Source organism: Procambarus clarkii, chromosome 62 (assembly GCF_040958095.1).
Source record: "Procambarus clarkii isolate CNS0578487 chromosome 62, FALCON_Pclarkii_2.0, whole genome shotgun sequence".
In the NCBI taxonomy this organism is placed as follows: Eukaryota; Metazoa; Arthropoda; class Malacostraca; order Decapoda; family Cambaridae; genus Procambarus; species Procambarus clarkii.
This window is the reverse complement of record NC_091211.1, coordinates 23,659,879-23,679,818: the sequence shown is the minus strand read 5'-3', so window position 1 is coordinate 23,679,818 and position 19,940 is coordinate 23,659,879. Positions and strand designations below refer to the sequence as shown.

Genomic DNA, 19,940 nt, shown 5'->3' with positions numbered 1-19,940 from the left:
CCAGGGCGCAAAGCCAGGGTTGGTTGATACGGGGAGAAGCTGTTACCCAGGCAGCAGGTCCCCCGAATCATGGGCATGTAAGGCCATGATAAACAACTACACGTCACAGGTCATAGGCCAAACCCGTGTCCACACCGAGAACTGTTGAATAATTGATTTGCTAATTAGAAAATGCGTCGAGAGCAGTAAATAAAGGGTCGTTTTAGGTCAAGATCATACAAACACAGAGGTCAAGTGTCATGACATCAGATCTCGCGATAAATGTCATCACATATAATCAGTTCCATTTGTCTGTCGTAAATGAAGCTTCGGAGGTTGACACAAGAATACGATAAGAAATATGCCGGTCAAATATAAGCTTACTTCATATACCAAGACAAAATAAAGACAGAGTTATCCCCCACAACACTGCAGGACCAGAAGTCGTAAGGGAAAACAAAGATAATATCAACTATTGCCCGAAAATATATTTATACAATTGCTTCGGGAAGAATGGACGCTCGAAGAAAGTATTTACGAAGATATTTTACAAAATAAAAGGAACATAAGAGAGTCGCAAACATCATATTTAACGGAGTATAATTAACTGCAATAACATGGTAGCGAGACCTGAGAGCAACCGCTGGCCTACATTTGCCCCACAAACAGGTCCTGGCACACGACCTTCCAGCAACCCAGATCGCCAAACCCGTTACTCGCCTCACACTGTACTTCGATAATATGTACCTTATGCTGTGTTATTTAACCCACCTCTCTGCCCACTTATCCCGCCTCGCCCCCCCCTCCCCCCGCCACATTCCCACCTTCCGCGTCCCAACCACATGGGCTGGACGGTAGAGCGACGGTCTCGCTCAAAGCAGGTCAGCGTTCAATCCCCAACCGTTCAAGAGGTTGGGCACTATTCCGTCTTCTCGTCTCATCCCAAATCTTTATCCCCTTATCCTGACCTCTTCCAAGTGATACATAGTCGCAATCGCTTGGCGCTTTTCGCTGATAATTCCCTCCCTCCCACATTCCGCCTGCATTCACTCACGCTTTTAGATTCAGTCGTCTTCTGGAGGGTTACTAAGGCCACCACAATACTAACTAACCTGCCAGCAAAGTATACTTTAGCCTTGAATATAGTCCAGAACTAAATTAAACTTTCAATGTACATACATCGATAAATGGGGTACATTTATCGGTGTATAAATTTACTTCGCCAGACATACATCTCTCGGCGTACGTCTGGTAAAGGTACTCGAGCGTTGTGCATATTGGGAGTTACGCCATGCGTAGGTACTTCCAGCCGTGATCCATTCCGTCTCCCTCAAGACCGACACTGTTAGTCCTGAGGGAGTGTGGGGCTCTCCAAGTCTAAACATAAATCAGAAATAACGCCCGCTATGCCTCGTGTTAGTCATATTCTTATATGGGCGTTTTGGAGCTAAATTTTGGAGCTTTACTTGGAATTTATTAAAAAAAAACGGACGTTCAAAGACTAAAATAAACGAGAAAATTTAAGAGGTTTAGTATAACGAAAATTAAACCATAACCTATTATATTTAGGCCTAACTTAGACGTCATATATCCTAACCTATACTTAACATCTAATAATCTTGGCTAAGATTAAGTTATAAGATGCCTAGGTCATGTAAGATTAGGCCTAAAATTAGGTTAGGGTTTTGTTTTCAGTCCCCTCCCCCCCCCCCGGCACCTCCCGTGGTAAAATTAAATTCACCTTTTCATTTTATCACTTTTTCTTTTGTAATTTATTTATTCTAAATCGTTTAGTTCCAAAATGGAGTTTCAATATATTTTCAATAGTCCGGGAGCGCGAGTCCCCTCCGGTGAACGAACCAACATTGTGTCGAACGAATCATAACAGACAACGACTTGGACCCTTCCCCTGATATTAGCACTTATCAATCTTACATCACTTTCACCTCTAGCGTTAAAACCAGATTCCCTAGAAACCTTTACAAGAGTAGCGATTTGCTAAGAAACTCTTTACTGTAACGCTGTGATATATTCTATAATTGTCAGTCTAAGATCTGACTTTCTCTCTCTCTTTTTTTTATGATTTATCACTGACAGGAGAGTCGCTGACAAGTCTGCAGTGAGAATTCCTCACGGGTTATTAGTTCTGCTTAGTTCCTAGAGTTTCCCCCTCCCAATGAAGTCAAGTTGTCATCTCGACACGTGATGCTGCTCATCAGAGTTTCCCTTCCCACCCGGGGCTCTGATGCACGAGGCTCTTGCTATTTTCACCTAATCTCGCATAAAGGTTAGGTCTGGGGTGACGGAGGAGACAGAGGTCGCCTCTCTTGGCATCAGTATATGTGACAAGAGGTCGAACCAAGACCTGTTTGTATTTAGCAGGGAGCATGTACCAGGTCACTTGTGTATCTGACGAGGTTAAGAGTGTATGAAGGGCTCTCTTGTGTAACTGACGAGGTTAAGAATGCATGAAATGCAGTATCTGGTGAGGTTAGGAGTGTATGAAGGGCTCTCTTGTGTAACTGACGAGGTTAAGAATGCATGAAATGCAGTATCTGGTGAGGTTAGGAGTGTATGAAGGGCTCTTTTGTGTACCTGTCGAAGTTATAATTGTATGAACTGCTCTTTTGTGTAACTGACGAGGTTAAAAATGTATGAAGTGCACACTTGTCCAGTCCAGGATGTTTCACTTCAGTCACCCGTCGTCTAGATAAGCATATAATATCAGGAAGTCAGGAAACTGTCGTATTAAAGTATCATAACCTGCCGAGGACCCAAAACAGAAAACGGAACATTATGTCAATTTTGCGAGCCGCTACCATTTTCTAGTACGAAAATTTTTGGCTTTAGAGTATACGTCAAAATGCGACATGCTATTAGGAGGACAGGTTGAATATTTTTTTCACCTGTTTATATATGCGTCGAGGGTGTCCCTGATGTGTGTCTGTTTGTTTGTTATGGCTGAATGTTTATTGTGTTCATTTGGTTAAGTTTAAAGTGTACATTTCGCTTCATCAAGATGAAAATATAATCTTAACATGCTTGTACGGTGCTGACACATCTGTTATTGTAGAATACATGTTTGAATGAGATCTGTATGAACATTAGAAGGAAATCCAGAATATTTTAAAATATTATATATATATATATATATATATATATATATATATATATATATATATATATATATATATATATATATATATATATATATATATATATATATTATATATATATATATATATATATATATATATATATATATATATTAATGAATGGATAACAGAGCTAGCGACAGATGACCTTTTTGACATTTTGCTGTCATCTGTGCCAATATCTTGCAAATTACTTTAAGACACTTCCTCTTAAGCGCCTCGTGACTCGATATTACTGACTACTCCATTGTCTTGCCAATTACCTTGTCCAACGTCAAGATGGAGCCTACGTCGTGAACCCCAGCCTCTGAGCCTTCTTGTACCCTGTATGACCCAGAAACATAGTTCCTACTGTTCATGAGATGGACAATTGTTGTAATGTTCGTGCATTCACATGTGATGCATCACAGACCAAGGATTCGACACTTTGGTCGTGACAAGCAGAAACAAACCGAGGCTGAAACTCTCTGTTCGCAACGAAGCACAAACTTAGATTGTTTGTTACTTGAAGGACATAGACCCTCTGTCTATGCCTGAAGGCTGAGCCTTAGGGTGAAACCTACTGCCCGTGTCTTGAAGCACAGATTTAGATTGGACTTTTCCATCCGAGACGCAGCACAATCCTAGGATTCACCCCTCCGTATGTGACGCAGCACACTGCTAGGGTGAAGCTGTGACTTATCGAGCTGAACGTGAGTCGCTGCGCGGTATTCCTATGGCCTGCAATTGTCTGTATAATTTCAGCGAGTCACTCCAAGAAGTCTTTTACGAGCGAGTGAGCTGAGAGAGAATAGAAGAACACCACAACAATGAATAACTCAACTGGACAAAATAGACGCGTCGGGTAATTCAGAATGGGAGATGTAACTTAAATGGAACAGAATGGGAAATGTAACTCAAGTGGACAGATGGAATAAAACACGGTAACTTACCTGGACAGGAAAGAATAGACCTTGGTCGATGAGGTGATGATTCCCCCGCCAGGAATGCCGCAAGTCTGTCCTGTGCCAGCCTCTCCTCCAGGGTCACGGTCGGCAACACCATGGGGGAAGGCGGTGCAAGGGGCCGCGACCCCAGTGCGAGGGGCGGCAGCTGGGCGTGAGATATGGGTGGCAAAGGGCGGTATCGCATGGACCCCCATAGGTCCAGCGCACCACCCAGCAGGATCGGCGACTGTCCTACCATACGTGGAGGATATGGTCGCGGGTGGGCAGGGGGTATGAAGGCGGTGCGTGGCGCGTAGTGGTGAAGATCAACACGGGACCATCCTGATGGGCCCCGGGGACCTTGATGAAGGAACGACAGGTTCGTGTGCCCAGCGGGGCAGGCGGGGAACGGGTGCCCTGCGGGGCAGGTGTGGTGCTGGGGCCCCGCGGGGCACGAGGCCTGCCAAGGGCTCAGATAGCGTCGTTCGCTCTGCGCACGACGCACAGTCACCACCGGGTTGACCCGTCGACGAGCTGGGGGCGTTGATGACATGTTCAGTCTTCGCTAACTGTTGGCACCATCATACGAGTCTTTCGATAGTCACAACTCATGCCAATATTTGCTCGTAGAATACCAATATATATCAATCACTGCGCCCATAATGAAAATACAGCATTTAAAAATGTTCTTCCCTAAATTATGGTGCGTTGAAGTCACCTCTAGATTACTCTCTACAGTGCGTTGGTCACGTCTAGATCACTCTCTACAGTGCGTTGAAGTCACCTCTAGATTACTTTCCACAGTGCGTTGAAGTCACCTCTAGATCATTCTCTATAGTGCGTTGAAGTCACCAGACACAATTCAACAGTTCTCTTTCGCTACCAACAAGCAGGTCCTCCCAGCAATTGCACATACACTACTTTCTGCTAGTTCATCACTAGCAGCAGGTGCATTAGGCTCTGCCTTTAATCCAGCGACCCTCGTTCGTCACTAGAAATGAATTAGTATTGTAACAAGTTGCTTTCAAAATCATTCAGAATTTAGAGTGCTTGATCAAAATATTATCAAGAATATGTTAAGTATATATAAATAGTAATAGTCGTATTGTTCATATATGTCGTAACTAATATCCATAACTGCACATTTAGGCTTAATAAGCTTAATAGCCAAAGTAAGTTTTTTATATATATATAAAAATAAAAAAAATTGCTCTTCACCTAATTAACATATTACATTGGTTAAACTAATTTCTAATAAATTTAGACTTATATTTACCTCGTTATTCATTGTTATGGAACAATAGGCATATTTTATTTAGATCAGGTTTCTACGTTAGTTCTCGTTAAAAAAAACTTATTGTATCTAACTAACCATATTTATCTAGTCATGAGTTTAATTTTTGGTAAATATATACAACAGTGCTGACGACTGACTTCCATACAACCACTCTGCTTGTAAGGGTCAAAGTCGTCTGCTCTACATGCAATAACAGTTTGTTTAATATACTATGAGACTATTGTTGGTAAATAACTTTTATTTTACAAACCAAACCAGAGAAACTTATAACAATGTACTGTCATTTATAATCACCAGAATATATTTGTATTAATGTGAATGCTAGGCACATTGATTGTAAATATCGTACTTATATTTAATACAACATGGTATTATTGTCTTGGAAATAATTTGAGAAGTCAACACCCACTTTAGTTAAGAAAATTGATCTCGGGTAAATGCTCTCGTTTTCAGTGTCCAATCAATCATAAAGTATGAATTGCCATAAGGCTCTTAGTGACCATAGCATTAATACCATCACCTAGAGTCATTACTACAACTAACAATCCTGCACGTACAAGAAACAGAATTTGAAATGATTTCAAACGAGTTACGTATGTTAACACTCGCAGTACACAATACAAAGCTCCCTCGGTGTCCCTCCAGAAAATGTGACATTTAAGTCTCTCGTCCTCAAAATTAACAGAAGAGCGATGGCCCCGTGTCTTACGGCTTCCCGACACACGCTCACGGGGTCTACCCCTTCTCGCGTCTGCCAGCTGACTGGCGGTACATGTTTCGTACGTTACTCTCCTGGACGGCTGCCGGAAGCTCTTGCAAAGTTGTCGTACAGTATCCAGCCGGGGCGGCAGTATCAAGGTCCACGATCAGATAATTCCTCTGAAGGAATTCTGAATTTAGTTACTTATTTATTCCTTATTATTGTTGTTATTATTGTTATCAATAACAATAATAATAACAATAATAATAATAAATATTATTATTATTTATATTTTTATTATTATTACCAGTATCTTTGTTAGTTGTTTTTAGTCCTTTGTGTTATTTGATTATTTCGAGTACTGTTGGAAGCTAAAACAGCGAGTATACTTGAAACATATTGAATACCATATTATGCCACTGTAATCTTTCGCTTACAAGATTCATGAAATGTAGAAGTGGGTGTATGTTCTGACTGCTGGTTTGTTGCCAAGTAATGTTGTGAACATTGTGTGTATTTCTGGTGATATGAGCGTGGACACTGCTATCGTCCTGCAGAGGAAACGTCTATCTGGTAGTCAAATGTGTCACCGCTTGTTCCCTGGTTTATTCTTGAGGCATTTGTAGAGAAACTAAATGTTATCGCACTATAAACGCCAGGTAAAAAAACAGAAGGCAAATGAAAGGAAAGGAAACTCGATATAATAAGAACCGAACTTAAGTAATACTAAATAGCAAGTATGGAAATACGTATTATATGGGCGTTGTGAAATACAAACAGAGCAGCCATATCTCTGTTGTATTAGAGAGAAGTCCACACCAGAGTATCCCCAGTTTCTATGTACTGAGACTGAGATACATACTAGATACATATTGAGACTATCTAATACATACCAGAGTATGTATTAGAGAGTGTATGTAAGATAATCTGACTGGACCATTAAACAGTCTTTTCACTTTGTATATGATTCTATCTAATGACAGTTCTCCATGACAGATCTGGTTAATGAAATGTTGAGTGTTCAACGTTCCTTTAGCACTTCACACACATATGCAGATTTTGCATAGCATTTAATTGTAACATCTTTCACATATATCTTGTAAAAGGCGATTATATTTTTAAGTCTTATTTTTTCAATTATGAATTGAACGCCCCCCCAAAAAATGTAGTCCCAACATACGTGTTATATTTATAAGGAATTGACGGAGGATCCGGTCTGTTGTGGCAAGCCTTTGGTAAACTCTGGCCGTACGTCGTATTGACTTTAAAAAGAGCAGAAGTGTGCAGAAGGCAGGCAGCTCCTTGTTGTGAAATAACATCACGGGCATCCGCTTTCTGCACGACCATCTCCTTTCTGCACGACCATCTCCTTCCTGCACGACCATCCACCTTCAGTACGAACATCCGCCTTAAGCACGACCATCCATCTTCAGCACGACCATCCACCTTGAGCACGAACATCCGCCTTCAGCACGAACATCCACCTTCCTGCACGACCATCCACCTTCCTGCACGACCATCCACCTTCCTGCACGACCATCTCCTTCCTGCACGACCATCCACCTTCCTGCACGACCATCCACCTTCCTGCACGACCATCTCCTTCCTGCACGACCATCCACCTTCCTGCACGACCATCCACCTTCCTGCACGACCATCCACCTTCCTGCACGACCATCTCCTTCCTGCACGACCATCTCCTTCCTGCACGACCATCCATATTCAGCCCGAACATCCGCCTTAAGCACGACCATTCATCTTCAGCACGAATATCCACCTTCAGCACGACCATCCACCTTCAGCACGACCATCCACCTTCAGCACGACCATCCACCTTCAGCACGACCATCCACCTTCAGCACGACCATCCACCTTCAGCACGAATATCCACCATCAGCACGACCATTCATCTTCAGCACGACCATCCACCTTCAGCACGAATATCCACCATCAGCACGACCATCCACCTTCAGCACGACCATCCACCATCAGCACGACCATCCACCTTCAGCACGACCATCCACCTTCAGCACGACCATCCACCTTCAGCACGACCATCCACCTTCAGCACGACCATCCACCTTCAGCACGACCATCCACCTTCAGCACGACCATCCACCTTCAGCACGACCATCCACCTTCAGCACGAATATCCACCATCAGCACGACCATCCACCTTCAGCACGACCATCCACCATCAGCACGACCATCCACCATCAGCACGACCATCCACCATCAGCACGACCATCCACCTTCAGCACGACCATCCACCTTCAGCACGACCATCCACCATCAGCACGACCATCCACCTTCAGCACGACCATCCACCTTCAGCACGACCATCCACCTTCAGCACGACCATCCACCTTCAGCACGACCATCCACCTTCAGCACGAATATCCACCTTCAGCACGACCATCCACCTTCAGCACGACCATCCACCTTCAGCACGACCATCCACCTTCAGCACGAATATCCACCTTCAGCACGACCATCCACCATCAGCACGACCATCCACCATCAGCACGACCATCCACCTTCAGCACGACCATCCACCTTCAGCACGACCATCCACCATCAGCACGACCATCCACCATCAGCACGACCATCCACCTTCAGCACGACCATCCACCTTCAGCACGACCATCCACCTTCAGCACGACCATCCACCTTCAGCACGACCATCCACCTTCAGCACGACCATCCACCTTCAGCACGACCATCCACCTTCAGCACGACCATCCACCTTCAGCACGACCATCCACCTTCAGCACGACCATCCACCTTCAGCACGAATATCCACCTTCAGCACGACCATCCACCTTCAGCACGACCATCCACCTTCAGCACGACCATCCACCTTCAGCACGACCATCCACCTTCAGCACGACCATCCACTTTCGCCACGTAATCTAGCTCTGATAGAACTATCAGGTCATATATCCAAATTTTAAATCGAACTATAAGATTACTTTATCTAGCTGTAAATGGAATTATTAAGTAACTTCACCTAGTTCTAACTAGAGCTATCAGGTCTCTACATAGCTTTAAAAATAACTATCAGGTTACTTCACCGAGGTTTAAATAAAGCTATCACATCACATTATCATTTCTATATAGAACTGTCATATTTCTTCACCTATTGGTCTAAGGCATATTTCAGATGATATCGTCTTAAGAGCAATATGAGATATGTGGTTATCTAAATACTCCATTTCAGGAGCGACATCTTTTGGGATAGTGAGGTTACAAAAACAAAGGTTACAGTTAATACAATGTTTGAGGCCAAGTGACTCATAATAGTTCAGAATTACACGCGCTCTTAGTAGTGATAAATTAACGATTACATGTTAAGTTATCTAATCCCCTCAGGCAGATACGACCTTCACGCACACTCCTTCAGACAGTTGTCACTCTCTCACACACACACACACACACACACACACACACACACACACACACACACACACACACACACACACACACACACACACACTCCTTCAGACAGTTGTCACCGACACACACACACACACACACACACACACACACACACACACACACACACACACACACACACACTCCTTCAGACAGTTGTCACCGACACACACACACACACACACACACACACACACACACACACACACACACACACACACACACACACACACACACCCGACAGTTTCCACCACTCACACACTCCCTCACATCCTCTCTCCGTTAAACACTTGATTGGTGATACGGAATTAATTGGTCCCCCTCTACTCAGGGCCAAAAAAAACTGGACCTCGTGGTTAATGTTGAACAAGAAACACGCAGGTGTAGTAGCTAAACTTCCTGTTGTTAATGTTAAAGGTGAAGCTTTATCGTGTGAGATGGTAAGCTTGTTTAGCACAGCGAGGGCAAGACAGAGGCTTTATCGGGACACGGAAGGTGTAGCTTTATCGGGATACGGAAGGTGTAGCTTTATCGGGATACGGAAGGTGTATTTTTGCCGGGACACGGAAGGTGTAGCTTTATCGGAACACGGATTGTGTACTTTTATCGGGACAAAACAGGAACCCACTACACACCCAGGAGGGACAACGGGAACCCACTACACACCCAGGAGGGACAACAGGAACCCACTACACACCCAGGAGGGACAACAGGAACCCACTACACACCCAGGAGGGACAACAGGAACCCACTACACACCCAGGAGGGACAACAGGAACCCACTACACACCCAGGAGGGACAACAGGAACCCACTACACACCCAGGAGGGACAACAGGACCCCACCACACACTCAGGAGGAACAACAGGAACCCACTACACACCCAGGAGGAACAACAGAAGATCGAGTGTACCAGACATGAGACGAGAGGAAGTGTGAACATCCGGATCGCAGGAAGCATCGCACTAGACAGGGATTTTCAAGGCTAGGTCAAGGATGGTGCCCTGTCTGTCTGCCTTCCATCTTCTCCTTCCTTTCATCTTCCATCTCCCACCGTCCCCACGAGCCTGCCGATACATGTCATTTCTCTTTTTCCCAGCCATCTACTGCACTCCTGGCAGGATCAGACACTAGGAATCTTTCTCCTGAGTTGCCCAATGCACTCCTCCCTCTAACTTCATATTGTGGCTCTGTTGCTCTGCAATTATGCTGCAGTTAAATATATCTAACAATGCATAAGATTTGTGCTATCTCGAAAATTTATGTATTATTTAATGTTAAAGTGTCATTAAATGTTCAATACATATGATTCAAAAGCATATTATATTGTAGATTTAGCTTAAATACATTATTATCTACTTCTCAAACAAGTAAGCAAATATCAGGTTGGTTCAAATAACCAAGTTTCATTATATAACAACCCCTCCCCTCTGAAAAAATAATTGGGGGCCTGTCCGGGAGATTGGACTGAAACACCGACAATTCGAGTCCAGGAGGTGGGACTGAAACACCCATTGCAGCAGTAGGTAGCAACGCTGATTAAGCTCTAGTATACAATACTCGCAAGTTACCTGAAATATGTCTTTTTCCCTTGTTCTCATAATTGATTTTCATTTCTATGGGGTTATTTCATATTAAGAGATTAATGCAGTATCTCAAGAAAATACTAATAGTTTAAGAACGAAGGAAAAAATATTAAAAATGTCAGTAAATTGTGCTTGTTTATTGAGATATTAAGTGTAGTGGGGGGGGGGAGGTACTGTAACTCACAAACTTTTACTCTGCGCAGTAGCTCACAGATCTTCAACTTGGGCAGTAGCTCACAGATCTTTACTTAGGGCAGTAGCTCACAGATCTTTACTTTGGGCAGTAGCACACAGATCTTTACTTTGGACAGTAGCTCACAGATCTTTACTTTGGGCAGTAAGTAATGAGGCACAAATGGGAAATTGTATCTGACAAATTTCTAATGGAAACCTTAACTCACAATTCTGTAGAAGGTGGATGTTACCCAAATATCTTCCTGAGACCATCACTCATATATACGTTTCAAGCACACTGCATCTCACAAATTGGTGGGTATCGTAACTCAAACAAAGTGGCTCCCTCATTAATCTGGTTGCATATTGACATGGTTCCAGCGCGTCTGCACCCTTACCCCCCCCAACACCACACACGTCAACATATCCAGGAAACCTTGGCAATTCTCCTGCAGTAAATACACTATAAATGCTCGTGTTACCTGCTGTTAGTCTCTCATTATAGTGTCTACAAGACCGGTCTCTTCCTCTGTGTTTTTCTCCCCATCCTCCTTCTCCTTCTTCTCAATCATCCCCTCATCAAGGCTCGCAAACATATAATCACAAAGCTCAATTAGGGTCTTTGTCGAATAAAAAAAATTAGGTTCTCAAGCTTGCCATAATTCTCAACCTGTTTCTCTCTCCTGTGTGACCTTCCAGGTCGGCTCGACTACCTCAATTTCGCCTTCCGTTGGGGGCTAACAGGTTCCTCCCTGTCCGAGGCCGGAGAACCTGCACCCTGCCAATGGCAAACACGACATTATCTTAAATGTGGACAATTCTCCGCTCTGAGCTATGAGTTGTCAGGGGACGACAGCAAGTTTTCTATAAGTATTAGATAGGGTACCAAGTGGTGCCCGGGTCACCCCCTACCCCCAGATATTCTATTTTGTATATAGATGAGAGACATAATGAACTGGAACAATTATGGGATGTTCTAAGAATCTATGTCGATTTGGAAAGTAGGCCTAATGCAAATTTTCTTATGTTTTTGTTTTCCTTGCAAAGTATAATAATAATAATAATAATAATAATAATAATAATTTTTATTTAGGTAAAGGTACATACATAAAGAGATTTTACAAAGTTTGTTGGCTTTATAGATAGAGCTAGTACATACAATGCCTAAAGCCACTATTACGCAAAGCGTTTCGGGCAGTCAATATAGACTGAAGTGTAGTAAATATAAATATAATCATGCTATTTTGTAAATCATCAATTTTTGTTGTTGTCACTTGCCAGGTTGTTTCTTTGTTGCGTCCATTTTGTTGGTTTGTGGAAAAATATAAGTGTTGAATGTCCCAAATTGCTTTGTTATAACAATTTACTTTATATTTGTCTATGATCAAGTATCAGATGATCGTTTTATTTATATCATTATCATAGAATCGTATTGGTCAAGCTAGACCAGTTTACATTTAGTTTGTCTAGCTTAGTTTGTGGAATGGTTCAACTCGAGGACTGAGTTAAAGAATTGCAACAAACGTCTGTCATAGGTTAAGCACATAATATTAGTTTATATACATATACATTTATAAACATAAGAGTTTATTATGTACAGAATGTACATAATAAACTCAAGATGAACAGCAAGTTATAATACACTTCTTTCGGCTTGATATATTGTCTGTAAACAGTAAATCAGGTTAAGAAGATGAGAGAGTCAGATCAAACGGACTTGCTACCTGACCGACCTTCTTCAACCTGTCTCCTCCAAGGCCGGGGAACTTGCGAGGCGAGATGCGAACAGCCAAGACGGGGCTGTCCACTAAGTTCCCCCTGTTTCCCCAATATACTTCACCGTGCTCAATTTTGCGATATACTCCGCTGTATTATATCTTGGTTTCACGATCTTTAAAGTAAATCGCCTGCCAGTGGCAAATACTGGCTCGGCCCCCACCATTAATACCAGATGACTAATTAGGATGAAATCATAGACGTACCCATTCACGCACACACACACACACACACACACACACACACACACACACACACACACACACACACACACACACACACACACACACACACACTCAATCCACTGTGTGCTTTTGTGCCTTTGCCATTGTGCTTTTGTGCACAAAGGCACAAAAGCGTGTGCCATTGACACTACCTATGTCTTTGACACTACCACATAAGAGACTAGTGCACAAGCTGGAAATGCAGGCAGGAGTGAAAGGGAAGGTACTCCACTGGATAAGGGACAAAAGACAGCCAGTCACTGTGAGGGGTGAAGTCTCGGGCTGGCGAGGCGTCACCAGTGGAGTCCCACAGAGATCAGTCCTTGGACCTATACTGTTTCTGATATACGTAAATGATCTCTCAGAGGGAATAGATTCGTTCCTCTCAATGTTTGTTGATGATGAAAAAATTATGAGGAGGATCAAGACAGAGGAAGATAGTAAGAGGCTACAAGATGACATAGACAAACTGAAGGAATGGTCCAACAAATGACTACTAAAGTTCAACCCAAATAAATGTAAGGTAATGAAACTAGGCGGAGGAAATAGGAGGCCAGACACTGGATATCGAATGGGAGAGGAAGTTCTTCACGAAACGGACAGAGAGAAAGATCTAGGAGTTGATATCACGCCAAACCTGTCTCATGAAGCCTATATCAAAATAATAACATCGGCGGCGTATGCGAGGCTGGCTAACATCAGAACTGTCTTCACGAACCTGTGTAAGGAATCTTTCAGAACCTTGTATACCAAGTATGTAAGGCCAATCATGGAGTATGCGGCCCCAGCATGGAGCCCGTACCTTGTCAAGCAGAAGAAGAAACTGGAAAAAGTTCAGAGGTATGACACTAGGCTCGTCCCAGAACTAAGAGGCATGAGTTACGGGAAAAAGCCTGCGCGAACTGCACCTCACGTCGCTGGAAGACAGAAGAGCTAGGGGAGACATGATCACCACATACTAAATACTCAGGGAAATTGACAGGGTTGACAAAGGTGGATTATTTAACACGGGTGGATTATTTAACACGGGTGGTACACAAACAAGGGGACACAGGTGGAAGCTGAGTACCCAAATGAGCCACAGAGACATTAGAAAGAACGTTTTTCTGTGTCAGAGTAGTAAATGGAATGCACTAGGAAGTGAAGTGGTGGAGACAGACTCCATACACCGTTTCAAATGAAGATATGATAGCGCCCAGTAGGCTCAGGAATCTGTACACCAATAGATTCGCGGTTAAGAGGCGGGACCAAAGAGCTAAAGCTCAACCCCCGCAAACACAACTAGGTGAGTACACACACACACACAAGCGGGGTCTTGGTGTGCTTAAGATCCCCTAGGTGGAGACCTCGTCCAGGGCTCATCGATCAAAATTTTGTTCGCATTTATTTCACCGTTTACGACCTCCGAAGCGCTACGAGCTTCTCCCTTAGGATTAATACCCTTAGGTCATGAGCGACCTTGCAGGATGTCGTAGCTCCTGAACTGTTAAATTAGTACAAACTAAGCCCACACGATTGAGGGAAGATGTATAGGTTTCGTAAGTGAACACGTAAATAAACCCATGTCCTAGCTGCCTTCAAGGTGAACTCAGATACGAGTTCCGGTCCCCCAACAAAAGCTAAAAACAATTCGTGTTGTGATCATTCAAGTTCTGCGATACGACTCTCCTTGAGTACTAAGGTAGAACGAGTACGGTCGTCTGTTATTGTCGATAAATATTGACTTTCTTTCCCGTCATGGACTTGGAGCGCCGCTTAACCTTGCAAGTCATCCAAGGCCTGGTTCATGGTCGAGCGCCTTCAAGTACATCATTATCGGTCACTAACAAGTCACAATAGCTGCCTTTTCAAATTTCGAAGAAGCTTATCCTACATTTATCTTATACCATGGTCTGAGTAGACAACTACTTCGGCTTGACGGTAGAGCGACGGTCTCGGCCACAAGCCACACGGCACCTCGGATGCATTTCCGATGGTTCCTTTTAGATAAAAATGGTGACGCCAAGGAAAATAAGACTCGCGTCCCTACTAAAACATATTCATGCAGGTGGGCGATCAACCCAAGTGGTTGGGCACCATTCCTTGTCCCCGTCCCATCCCAAATCCTTGTTTTTACGAACCTTTCAGGTGTTATATAGTCGTAAAGGTTGAGGGCTTTCTCCTGATATTTACCTTATCTTTGTCTGAGTACATATCGTGAGTACCGATAGTACACTTAATATACCTTATATCTTGATGTGAGTACACATAGTGTGTACTATAGGTACTGATAGTACAAAACATTTATACCTAATACCAGTGGTTCCTATTTTTTTTAATTCTCTTTCCCTTGGCTCTTGGTAGTACAGTTGAGTTCGTTCTCGACTCACAATGGAGAGTTCCGTGTTCGAATCTCGAGGCAGAAATGACCAGGCATATTGGTGAGCTTAACAAAAGTCAAAATTCTTCGCTACCTTATATTAGTGTGATGTTTTCAAGTGATGTATATGGAAGTCTTCAGCGCCTCGCTAGAAAAAACTTTTGCCGATATTATGCACATTTGTAAAAGTTGATAGCTTGGTGCTTGATTAAATCCCCCTTTAAGTAATTCCACATTACATTATCCATATTTATTCTTCTACCTCTGCCATTTTTCTCTGAGTTAAAAAAAACAAAGTGTATTACTAAATAAATACAATTTCAGTTCCAAGATAGAAGTAAAGAAAAAAAGGGCAGAGAACTAACTAGCACGTATTGAAATTAAAAAGTACCTAAGTGCTTTAATATGCACATACCATAAAAAGTGTTTAAAATGTGCACTTGAAAATGCGGATATGCATTTATAAAAATGGAAAAGGATATGCATTTATGTAAAATCCGAGCACTTCACATATCCCATACGTGTTCATGTATGTAAATACATACAAGTACACATACCTACTTCAGTTATAGATACATACATGATCACATATTACCCAAACTTTTACACAGAACATATGTTGTGGTTTACTATGCAATTGTAGTTATATTTTCATGTTTTCATTATTAGTAATGCAAACATAATGGTTAATATAAAATGTTTTTAAATAAGTACCTAAAAATAGACGAGTGATACATAGTTTTTCCAGCTTGGTGTCTTCTTTTCATAATTTTTTACAGATTGACGAGTGTTGAAAACCCAATAACAACACTTAAATGCAAACCGACGCAACCAGACTACTCCAGAGTGGTGAATTGTACAATTGGTGGTCCCCCTCTGCCTGTCACTGATATTGGTGTACCATGCCGCCTCTCATGCCTCTTGATGGGTATCTAACAACATCCACTGGTTGTCTAACAACATCCACCGGTTGTCCAACAACATCCACTGGTTGTCTAACAACATCCACCGGTTGTCCAACAACATCCACCGGTTGTCCAACAACATCCACCGGTTGTCCAACAACATCCACTGGTTGTCTAACAACATCCACTGGTTGTCTAACAACATCCACCGGTTGTCCAACAACATCCACTGGCTGTCTAACAACATCCACTGGTTGTCTAACAACATCCACCGGTTGTCCAACAACATCCACCGGTTGTCCAACAACATCCACTGGCTGTCTAACAACATCCACCGGTTGTCCAACAACATCCACTGGCTGTCTAACAACATCCACCGGTTGTCCAACAACATCCACTGGCTGTCTAACAACATCCACCGGTTGTCCAACAACATCCACCGGTTGTCCAACAACATCCACTGGCTGTCTAACAACATCCACCGGTTGTCCAACAACATCCACTGGCTGTCTAACAACATCCACCGGTTGTCCAACAACATCCACTGGTTGTCTAACAACATCCACCGGTTGTCCAACAACATCCACCGGTTGTCCAACAACATCCACCGGTTGTGCAACAACATCCACCGGTTGTGCAACAACATCCACTGGTTGTCTAACAACATCCACTGGTTGTCTAACAACATCCACCGGTTGTCCAACAACATCCACCGGTTGTCCAACAACATCCACCGGTTGTGCAACAACATCCACTGGTTGTCTAACAACATCCACTGGTTGTCTAACAACATCCACTGGGTGCCTAACAACATCCACTGGGTGCCTAACAACATCCACTGGGAGCCTAACAACAGCGCTGGGAGCCTAACAACAGCGCTGGGAGCCTAACAACAGCGCTGGGAGCCTAACAACAGCGCTGGGAGCCTAACAACAGCGCTGGGAGCCTAACAACAGCGCTGGGTGCCTAACAACAGCGCTGGGAGCCTAACAACAGCGCTGGGTGCCTAACAACAGCGCTGGGAGCCTAACAACAGCGCTGGGAGCCTAACAACATCCACTGGGTGCCTAACAACAGCGCTGGGAGCCTAACAACAGCGCTGGGAGCCTAACAACAGCGCTGGGAGCCTAACAACATCCACTGGGTGCCTAACAACAGCGCTGGGAGCCTAACAACAGCGCTGGGAGCCTAACAACAGCGCTGGGAGCCTAACAACATCCACTGGGTGCCTAACAACAGCGCTGGGAGCCTAACAACAGCGCTGGGAGCCTAACAACAGCGCTGGGAGCCTAACAACAGCGCTGGGAGCCTAACAACAGCGCTGGGAGCCTAACAACAGCGCTGGGAGCCTAACAACATCCACTGGGTGCCTAACAACAGCGCTGGGAGCCTAACAACAGCGCTGGGAGCCTAACAACAGCGCTGGGTGCCTAACAACAGCGCTGGGAGCCTAACAACAGCGCTGGGTGCCTAACAACAGCGCTGGGAGCCTAACAACAGCGCTGGGAGCCTAACAACATCCACTGGTTGTCTAACAACATCCACTGGGTGTCTAACAACATCCACTGGGTGCCTAACAACATCCACTGGGTGCCTAACAACAGCGCTGGGTGCCTAACAAAAGAAACAAGGTGATGTTAGGCCAGGGTCAATGGGAAGTGTTTTTAGCTTACTTGGATGTTTTATAAAGCCAGAAACTTGCCGTTAGTCCTGTCATGTTTCTCAACCTTCTCTTCACCTCTCCTTACTGCCTCGCTTTCCGCTCTCTCCCTTCTTTCATTCTTTCCCTCCACTCTGCTCTTTTCCCTCCTTCCCTCCCTCTCTCCCACCCACCTTAATTCCGACTCAAAACCCACCCACCCTGAAAAAATCCAACGTTCAGTGCAGTAATCAACTGGAAAAGAAGAGAACTTCCAAGTTAGTCTTGCAAGACGGTGGTGTTCTCAGGCTGAACTTGGACCGCACGGGTGAACCAGGACAATCAAACCATCGACATTGATCTTTATAAGCGTCTAAGGTCACGAGCAACACGCAAGTACACGCACCCTTGGAAATTTATTAACATAAGTAAACACGAATAATGGACACTGCGCGAATGCCTCTTGGCCCATACGAGGCAGCTCCTACTTAAGTCCACTCAAACTCATTCATATATTTGTCTAACCTTCGCTTGAAACAAACAAACAAGCAATTCCGAGTCTATTATGTTCCCAGGTAACTTGTTCCACTGATGAACGACCCTGTTTCCAAACCAATATTTACCTTGGTCTTTCCTGAATCTTAACTTCTTAAATTTATATCCATTGAGTAATACATTTTGTAATGCTATATCTAAAACATTTGCATTCTCTTTGTTTTATTTTTTCATCCATTTAAACTTCAGTCAAATCACCCCTGACTCTTCGTCTGTCTAGAAAATGTTAAGCTCAACTTTTGTTAATGTTTATAAAGAAGGGTTTCTAATTCCTGAGATTAACTTTTCATCCATCTGTGTACGCGTTCAGGTTAATTTATGTCCATTCTATAGTTTGGAGACCAAAGCTGATCTGCGTAATCTAAATGTTGTCTAACAAGAGCAAGAATAACATTTAGTTTTATTGCTAACGCTTCTAGAAATATATCCCAGTGTCATATTTACTTTATTCAGTACATATAAGCATTGATTTTTTGGCTTAAGATCTCTTATAGCCATGACTCACAGAGCTTTCTCGGTTCAGATTTCAAAATTTCAACATAGTCCAGTTGATATCTGAAAGCTTTTTATCATTTCAAAGTCTCTGAAAGTTACTATTTTAAGCATTAAACTGCAACTTCCAATCTTTTGTCTATTTCAAAAGCCACTCCAAGTCAACTTGAAGCGATTTTGTATTCCAGACCGTCCAAGTGGTTGAGTCCCATCCCAAATCCTTGTCTTCATGTACCTTTCTAGTGTTATATAGTCGTAAGGGATTAGGGCTTTCTCCTGGTGATATTTACTGTACTTTTGTCTGAGTACATATAGTGAGTACCGATGTGCCTATGGTACACTTAATATACCTTATATCTTGATGTGAGTACACATAGTGTGTACCATAGGTACTGATAGTTCAAGACATTTATACCTTATACCATTAGTTCCTATTTTTTTTTGTTCCTAATTCAAATCCATTGTTAAAGAGGCAACCGGCTTTTGCTGCAGAGTATATTTATATGAGTTTCAAGAACAAATAGGACAGTCGATCTCGTAGATAGGAACAGTAGGAGCTGTAGGAAGCGTAAAGATTGCAATATAGGATCTTAAAAGATCTCGTAAACATGATATCAAAATTGTCGTAAATAGGATACCTGTAGATATCATGAACAAGACATCGCAGGTCTCGTAAACAAGATATCACAGGTCTCTTAAACAAGATATCACAGGTCTCTTAAAAAGTGATGCACATTG

The 19,940-nt window shown here is 43.2% G+C and overlaps 2 protein-coding genes across 3 annotated transcripts in view; both read right to left on the bottom strand.

The window, feature by feature from the left end:
* The window catches only part of LOC123766524 (rho GTPase-activating protein gacF), a 65,132-nt gene extending 59,011 nt beyond the window's left edge, over positions 1 to 6,121 (bottom strand). Inside the window, exons 1-2 of one of the 2 annotated variants that reach the window (XM_045755743.2) lie at positions 6,067 to 6,121; positions 4,067 to 5,051 (exon numbers count right to left, since the gene is read on the bottom strand). In XM_045755743.2, the coding sequence (XP_045611699.1) occupies positions 4,067 to 4,613 (547 nt within the window). In that variant the 5' untranslated portion in view covers positions 4,614 to 5,051; positions 6,067 to 6,121. The remainder of the gene's footprint in view (positions 1 to 4,066; positions 5,052 to 6,066) is intronic. The other variant, XM_045755744.2, reaches the window with a different exon arrangement.
* Positions 6,122 to 16,494: 10,373 nt separating this feature from the next.
* LOC138354359 (uncharacterized) lies at positions 16,495 to 18,233 on the bottom strand. Its single transcript, XM_069308523.1, has 2 exons — positions 18,190 to 18,233; positions 16,495 to 17,320 (listed from the first exon to the last, which is right to left on the bottom strand). Exons 1-2 carry the CDS (start codon positions 18,231 to 18,233, stop codon positions 16,495 to 16,497), a joined length of 870 nt encoding a protein of 289 aa, XP_069164624.1.
* Between the last annotated feature and the right edge of the window lie 1,707 nt (positions 18,234 to 19,940).

Coding starts and splice junctions, on each gene's coding strand:
- LOC138354359 (XM_069308523.1), bottom strand. CDS start 18,233: ATGACAGGACTAACGGCAAGTTTCTGGCTTTATAAAACATCCAA. Junction 17,321..18,189: donor TGGCTTTATAAAACATCCAA/GTAAGCTAAAAA, acceptor GGATGTTGTTAG/GCACCCAGTGGATGTTGTTA.